This window comes from Notothenia rossii, assembly GCF_949606895.1.
Source record: "Notothenia rossii genome assembly, chromosome: 1".
NCBI classification, from domain to species: Eukaryota; Metazoa; Chordata; class Actinopteri; order Perciformes; family Nototheniidae; genus Notothenia; species Notothenia rossii.
Genome location: NC_136912.1, coordinates 66,796,361 through 66,804,636, shown reverse-complemented (window position 1 = coordinate 66,804,636; position 8,276 = coordinate 66,796,361). Strand labels below are relative to the sequence as shown.

Here is an 8,276-nt window from a genome sequence, read left to right as displayed (position 1 = left end):
TAAAAGCATTTATTTTAAATTGTGTAGCAGTCAGTTTATAATTTTGGCAGCACTGTTGAGCATTTTGAAAATGTATTTTCATGCCTCTGTGCAAGGCTTAAGTCTTTTTATCTTTATAGCCACATGGTGTAAAGTAACTAAGTTCATAAACTCAACAAGTACTATACTTGGGCACAATTTTGAGATACTTGTACTTTATTTAAGTATTAAAATGTTTTGCTACTTTGTTCTTCTACTCCACTACAGTTCAGAGGTACATGCTGTACTTTTCCTCCACTCCATGTATGTAATACCTTTAGTTACTTTACAGATGTGGATGAATGATGTGAAATATAATCAAGTGTTAATTCCGACTTTAGTTCCACTTGGAGTAAATCCACAAGCTACCCTGCAGTATACAAAGTCATTCAAACTAGCTGCACCTTTACCAGCTTTGAGAACACTTTCATGATCAATCATTATAAAACACATCATATATCTTATTCTGAAATGGACCAATCTGCACAATGACTACTTTTACTGTCGCTACTTTCACTATATTTTGATGATAATACTTTTCTACTTTTACTTGACGAACATTTTGAATGCAGGACTTTTACTGTTTGAATGCAGGACTTTTACTGTAACAGAGTATTCCTACACTCTGGGACTATTACTTTTACTCAAGTACAAGATCTGAGTACTTCTACTTTTACTCAAGTACAAGACCTGAGTACTTCTACTTTTACTCTAGTACAAGACGTGAGTGCTTCTACTTTTACTCAAGTACAAGATTGGAGTACTTCTACTCTTACTCTAGTACAAGATCTGTGTGCTTCTACTTTTACTCAAGTACAAGATCTGAGTACTTCTACTTTTACTCAAGTACAAGACCTGAGTACTTCTACTTTTACTCAAGTACAAGATCTGAGTACTTCTACTTTTACTCAAGTACAAGACCTGAGTACTTCTACTTTTACTCAAGTACAAGATCTGAGTACTTCTACTTTTACTCAAGTACAATATATATATACTTATACCCAGGGGTGGACTGGGACAAAAATTCAGCCCTGGCATTTTCTGTCCAGACCAGCCCACTACATTATCAGCGGACACTACATAGAAGTCCACTAAACTTGCGGCATCTTCTCTCATGCATACTACAAAGGAGAGTCATATTCCTTGATAGCAGTTAACAAATAAAGCACTTAACTATGAACTAAAGGACTAAAATTGACAGCTATATCAATCAATCTTTATTCATTATAGTGTCAAATCACAACAGAAGTTATGTCATGACTAGGGGTGGGACGAGACTAACGGGAAGAACCCTTATGCTACCCTTTCAGTTTTTAGTCTGTGACTGTGAAAATCTTTTGATGTAAGCCCAGTATTAGTTAAAACCAGACTCGGACAATAATAACAAAAAAATATCCTGACAAATAATCTAAATAGAAACATATTACAGCATTAGAGCTGAAACTCACTCACTCATTATGAAACCATAAATAGAGAATTGGAAAAAAAAAATATATATATATATACATAGCTGTGTGAAAAGTCTAAGACATGGGTTACAGGTCTGAATAGATATGCATTTTCATATACGTGTATGTGCACAAGTATGTATTGCTCTATACTTCCTCGTCCGCAGCCAGCCAGCTCCACTCCTCACCAAATTCGTGACCTGAAAGAAACAGCAAACAGAACTTGTACTCAGTATCTGTGTACTGACAAATATATGTAGCCATGTAGCCTTTTTGTGACGTAGTGACACTTAGTGAACAAATGTATCTGTAATGAAGGATGACTTAAGTCTCAAAAGAGCCCTAAGGCCTACCTGCATAACTGTTAATTGAACTTAAAAGATATGCAGATGTTTGAAATTAAAACCATCAATATGAAAATCTTCAGCCAGGAAATAATCATAATCAAACCTTTTGTTTCAATCTGAGACAAAACAAGTTGCATAATAAACTCACAAAGTCAAGACGAAGCTCTCAGATATGATCTATGACTCAAGCATCAAGAAGAACTTCTAGCAGGTCAGGAAAACCTGTTTGACAGGAGATAATGGTAGCAGAGAATATAAAGAGACATTTATGAATTACCAATTGTCATTTTATCGCACATATAGTATGTTTCTTCACATAAACCTTTAAATATAACCTTTAAACATACACATATTGCATTCCTCTCACCACATGAAATAAGCTCAGGAACCTAAAAGTGTCCCAGTGAATGATGGAGGAGACAAAGCAGGTCCTCAAAAGGGGACAGAGGGAAAACAACTCCTTAGGCTCTCATATATAGGGTGGTCCACCTAAAAGAGACATGGAAACATTATTAAGTCTCTCATCATCACAAATCAAGTATGAATTCATATAAGATTATAAGACACATGACATACTCAAAAAATCATAGACTTCTCAAAAAGTGGTGAAGTGGTAAGGGAGCGAATCCTTGAAAATGGACGGAGGGGGAACAACTCCTCAAGCTCTCACATGTCAAGTGCTCAACCTGAGAGGGAATCGGATACATTATTAAGTCTCTAATCATCACAAATTAAGTATGATTTCATAAAACATAAAAAATGATAAACTCACCATACTAGAGGAGACTCAACAGCCAAACTTTGGTGCAGTGAAGGTAGAGAGTGGAGGCAGAGAGAGAGCAAGTCCTCGAACATGGACGAAGGGGGAACAACTCCTCAAGCTCTCACATGTCAAGTGGTCAACCTGAGAGGGAATCGGATACATTATTAAGTCTGAAAAATAAATAAAATGTTTTCCTCTGTCCTGCACCTAGAGTTGAAAACTTTTGGGATGTGCGTTTCTTTCAAAACTTTTTTAAAATGATGAAGTATGAATTTATACAACATTAAAAATTACATGATAAACTTACCAAATTCTAACAATGGTCCCAAATGAGAGAACAAGTCCACATATAGAACAGAGGGAGAACGACTCCTCAAATATATCAGAACAACCTGAAATGGAGAATAATTGATAATTTAGTGTACATGATCACACCATTAAGGATCAACACATAAGCACAATACAACTTCTGAAAAGCATCATTAAAATGACAAATAATGAATTACTACATCCATAATGTGTGATGTGTGATAATAACAATAATATTAAATATTTCTCGCCTTATCAGTGGAGCAGCTTTTTAAGCAGCTCACTCTTCTCTGCAAGTCTGTCTATCACAGAGTCAGAGTCCAAGGACATGAGGATGTCTTTCTCTGTGGCCATCAACATAAATGCCTCCAATTTATCAGATGAGAGGGTGCTTCTGAGTCTGTTTTTAATAAACTTCAAAATTGAAAATGTGCGGATAATGTAAGCAGGTACTTATAAGCAAGGCCTAGGACAGGGTATGCATCTGTTAGCATGTTGAAACGGCGAAGTATCTGGTAGCAGCACAGAGGGCATTCTTTGCAGGAGCAACAGCTTATGGGAGTTATCTCAACCTCTTCTGTGTTGTCCTCCTCACCACCTGATCCATCTTCTACTGTTATTGCTTTGTACTCTGCCAATGGGGATGCCTTCAGCCTGTTCCACTGGAGTGCAAAGCTTTTCAACTCGGCCTGCATATTTTCCTTGGTTGCCCTGCTGTCAAATCCTTGCAAGCACTTGCTTAAGTCTTGAAGGGCAGACTGGGGAAGAGCACTGGTGCAGAGCTGAGGGAAGTTTCTGGGATCCAGACATTCCAAGTCAGCATATAGATTGCCGTGTGTTAAAAAGCGCCTATGAATGGCTTCAATTGCTGTGTCCATGATCCGGTTATGCACATTCACCTCATAGGATTTTTCTGCATCATCCAGGGTCTCATCCTGAGCCATCTCTCCAGGCAAGACTTTCTTCATCCTCCTCCTCTTTTGTGGCAGTGTTGCCTCCACTTCAATGTCCGTGTCATCTCTTTCTTGGATTTCTGTGTTTGTCCAGTTGACAAATGTGTCTGCTGCTTTTTTTACAGATTCAAAATCTCTTCCCAAGCTTTTCAGCATATCCTGTGTCGATGCCACTATTCTGTGAGCAGAGAGGATGTCCAATCCTGCCGTCTGAAGGTATTTAGACAATGGAGAGGTATGTTCAAATAAGCGGAGGAAGATTTGAGCCGTCAAGATCGTCTCATACTTGAGCAATGACTGCACATCCTCTGGCCATGACACGGATACATGGTTTCACTGTTGCCTGTTTCTGTATAGCTGATAATGTCAACAGCACATCAACGTACAGAACCATCTTCCGGTTTTCCAAAGAAGCCAAACACCTTCTTCAGGGCCTCATGCTTGGCCCACCAGCGTGTCTCGCCAATAGGAGCAAGGCGTCTACGTCTCTTGTTTCGGCCTGACTCTTCCCACACATTCATTCTTTTATATGACTCTTTGATGAATACCGCAATGCCATTGAGGAGCGCAAACAGGGACCCACTCTCAATAACAGTCTGGGTTGTGTTTGCAAGCACCAGATTTAGTACATGTGCGTAGCACCATACATGCACCTGGTTTGGAGATTGTGCAGACAATAGTGAGGAGAATCCTTTGTATTGGCCTTGCATGTTTGATGCCCCATCAGTCGCATTTCCAATGCACATGGTCTTGCTGAGGCCCATTTTGTCCAGAACTTCTGACAGCATGTTGACAAAGGCCTGTCCAGTGGATGAACTGCACTTCAGCACTGCAACAAGCCTCTCATGAACAACATCACTAACATACCTCATAATTATAGAGCATTGATCCTGAGAGGTGATGTCCTGTGTTGTGTCCAGCTGCACTGAAAACATTCCTGCTTTCTTGATATCACTGGAGATGTTTTCTTGAATCAGATGGTGAATTGCATCTATCATTGAGTTGACTGTGGTTTTGGAGAGTAAAGTTACAAGGGAGCCTCTGCCTCTCGTGCCACCAGACAAATGCAACTTTTTGCTGTTCTCAAGGCAGCTGTCCAGGTGCTCTTTTAAACAGAAATCATACTTCCCCAGTAGAAGTATGAGTTCCAAGAAATTACCATGATCAACTGTGTGGTCTTCCAGAGTATATGCTGCCTCATTTTCTGACCTCCTGTATGCAAGCCCCCTCTTCCCAAGAACCTTGATGACATCTATGATGCGCTCCAAAACCTGCCGTCTCTTTCTGACCTGCTCTCTGTGCGCCGACATCTGACTGCCACCAAACACACTGCTGATATCAGCACTGGCGGATTTCAAGAGGTAAGCTTCAGCACAGTTTCTGTGTCCACTGCTTCTCAAATGCTCCTCTGTGCGCTGGTGTATATGCCTCCAATCTGACATTCCACTGATGAACAGACTGCTATCAGTTCTCTTACCGAATGCCATGCAGATGAAACAATACAGCATGTGACGCTCTGGACAGTATGTCAGCCACCTTCTAATGGTGCCGTCTCTGCTACAGAACACTTTCTGCACCACTGGATTGCTACTTTTTTGCTGAGGATGGTCATTTAAAAATGACTGGAGATTTCTCTGATCAGGTTGTGAAAACAAATCTGTTATTTGACTGGCACACTCATAGCTCTCAACAGCTGTTTCCCTCTCAGGTGATCCTGTATTTGGGCTGACACACTCCTCACTCTCTCCAGCCTTTTCCCTCTCAGGTGGTGCAGTCTTTGGGCTGCCTGAATTGGTCTGGCTCTCTCCCTGAACTGACCAGCTGGACTTGCCCTGAACCTGTCTGGGCTGGACATAGGGAAAGCATTTATCATTAGATGGGGAAATAACTCAAAACTACAGAATAATGTACAAGATAAAAGATTAGTTCATATTGAACGAAACGTTCGCGAGCGTAACAACACTAGTGGCTTTGCCATGTTTTCATTATGACACTTAGTGTTTTCCAATGCAAAAAAGTCAGATCTTTGTGACAATACCTGAAAATGCTCAAGACAGCACTATACACAGCCATTTGAAAACTACAGTAAAAGTAACACATTTACAAAGAAATTAAAGTTACACACAAATTATGAAATAGTTATCACCTCAGTAAACATTAAATGAATTGAAAGATTACAATAAATTCAATGGCAAATATTGCAAATTAATCTAATTATTTCCTATAGGTTTACTTATATTTTTGCTAAAATTCAAAGTATCTCATCTGTATTTACAATACAGCTTGATTCTGCAGCTTCATCTCTACTTACAGCTCGTTGGTCCATGTGAACGTTTACTGTTGCTATGGCTACAAGAAACCGCTGACGTTAGCAGCTCTTAGCTAGCCTAGCTAAATCATCTGAAGTATATAAAAACCCATAATATCACAATTCGGCATATTTAAACAAAATCAACCACAACTACCAACATTCACAGCCCTTCAACTCTGGGCTAATATGTTGTCACAAGTAGGACTATGCAGTTAATTAGGTCACATCACATTCAATGTAAAAACGTTTTCTACTTTTTTTTTGGACATGTCTCAAAAATGTAGCCTAGCCAGCCCAGGCTAACGTTACTTACGATGTATGCCTCCACTCGCTCGTCTCCCGGCGCAGAAGCACCTGCTGGGGCGGTGACCACGGCACCAAATAGGTCCGTCAATTTAGAATATTTAGCAGCCTCCACCTCCAGAGACTTCAGCTTTTTAAGTCGCAGTTTTTCAGCGCCACCCGGGCTTTTCTTCTGCTTATCCATTTTCAGCTCAGCAGCAGGCAGCCCGTCCCGCGACTCCCACCCATGCCATGAGGTCCCGCCCCACCCTGGTTTGTGTTGTGATTGACAGCACTGTCAGGGCTCTCTGAGCTTATCAGCTCATGATTGATTGACAATGACAAACAATAGACCAATAATATGTGTTGATGCTGGCAACACACTGCTAGCCCTCTGTAGCCAATTGGCCGGCCCAATTGGAGGGAATTTAGAGGGAAAAAAACGAAAAGAAAAAAAAAACATTGCCGAGCGGCCCACATTGGGTCAACGGCCCACCGGGACGATGCCCGGTATGCCAGATGGCCAGTCCACCCCTGCTTATACCACCTCTGTTTATAGCCTATGAAAAAAACTATTAGAAATAGAAGGCTAAAGCTAACGTTAGCAGATAGTGACAATGTATGCTAGCTAGCTAGCTCAACGATTCAATAATATAATATAACAATAATAACAATAACTATAACAATAATATTGCCACAGAAAAACTTTTCAGTCCACATCACGCTCTGCCGCTCCGACAGGGAGCTCTGCTCTGAAAACCTTAACGGCCCGTTCTAACAGCTGTTCACCAGCGGTCAAGTCTGTGCCACAGTGACTCCGGACGCACAGTTAATATTAACGAACGCACCCGTAGGTAATGTAGCTGCGGAAGCTAGACCATCATCTCGGAGCAGCAGAGGCTTATTATACATCCATGAGCAGAGCCGACAGGCAGGAAGACTCGAGCACAAAGCTCGTACTTCATTTTAATATATAAAAAAAGAACACCATGCGTGTCATGATGGCACATAACAGCTCACTGCCGCAGATTACTCCGGGTCCCAGACCCCCCCATACCCCAAAAATATTTGTATTGCAGATCTACATGAATCACACAAACGACTTATTTTGGATTCAAAACGGCGAATTTTGCCGAAAGGTGACAAGTTTGCATCACTGAACATAGACAGAGCACAACTGAAACATAACATCTGAGATGTAACAACATAATACACTTTTCGGGGATGCTTGGGATGTGAGGAGTGAGGGACACGGCTTAGAACGGGCGTGTCGCCTGGCAGGACAGGAGAGTGTGTGCACCAGTCTGCCTTGATCTATGAATTCATGTCCGTGACACTCACTGCTGCCCACAGCTGTTTTCTAGAAGGAACACCGCCTTCACTTCATGAAAGTGTTTTAACCACACACACCTCTACACACTAGGGCTGCCCCCGACCAAAGATTTTCCTGGTCGACCACTGGTCGTGAGGTAAGGCCACTGGTCGACCACTGATCGACCAGTGGCGCGAATGAAAGCGCACGCAGAGACAAACCGCCTTTTTCGCGCAACCGGCAAGTAATTCAATTATGATTCTGAATGTGTTGGAAAAATCAACAAGGAGACTGTCTTAACATTTTGTTAATTTATTTCAACACAACACACCATATAAAAACATCACACAACTTATGAACTTTTAAAACCAACACAATAACTTTATAAAACAAACAAAAAACAGTCTTCTGTTAAAAAACTAAATTTAAACTATATTTTTAGTTTCTTTTAAACATGTAAAATAAATATAAATTATATAAACAAACGAATAAATAAATATAGGCTCAAGCCAACTTAAATATTTAAATATCAG

At 40.6% G+C, this 8,276-nt stretch overlaps 2 protein-coding genes and 1 long non-coding RNA gene across 4 annotated transcripts in view; 1 reads left to right on the top strand and 2 right to left on the bottom strand.

Moving 5' to 3' along the window:
* LOC307037200 (E3 SUMO-protein ligase KIAA1586-like) overlaps positions 1 to 8,276 on the top strand; it is a 131,588-nt gene that overhangs the window by 82,889 nt on the left and 40,423 nt on the right. The gene's annotated exons all lie outside the window — the stretch shown is intronic.
* Positions 1,027 to 3,314, bottom strand: LOC307018563. Its single transcript, XR_013802434.1, has 7 exons — positions 3,137 to 3,314; positions 2,884 to 2,968; positions 2,586 to 2,717; positions 2,390 to 2,499; positions 2,181 to 2,302; positions 1,962 to 2,035; positions 1,027 to 1,666 (listed from the first exon to the last, which is right to left on the bottom strand). It is a non-coding gene; the product is annotated as an uncharacterized lncRNA (long non-coding RNA).
* On the bottom strand, positions 3,326 to 6,919 carry LOC307018558 (zinc finger MYM-type protein 1-like). Its single transcript, XM_079648841.1, has 2 exons — positions 6,463 to 6,919; positions 3,326 to 5,685 (listed from the first exon to the last, which is right to left on the bottom strand). The coding sequence occupies exons 1-2, from the start codon at positions 6,634 to 6,636 to the stop codon at positions 4,216 to 4,218; spliced, it is 1,644 nt and encodes a 547-aa protein (XP_079504967.1). The 5' UTR covers positions 6,637 to 6,919; the 3' UTR covers positions 3,326 to 4,215.

Bases quoted from the DNA above. Each gene is read 5' to 3' on its own strand.
- LOC307018558 (XM_079648841.1), bottom strand. From the start codon at position 6,636: ATGGATAAGCAGAAGAAAAGCCCGGGTGGCGCTGAAAAACTGCGACTT. The intron at 5,686-6,462 runs GTAAGTAACGTT...CCCTATGTCCAG, and splicing joins AGCGAGTGGAGGCATACATC to CCCAGACAGGTTCAGGGCAA.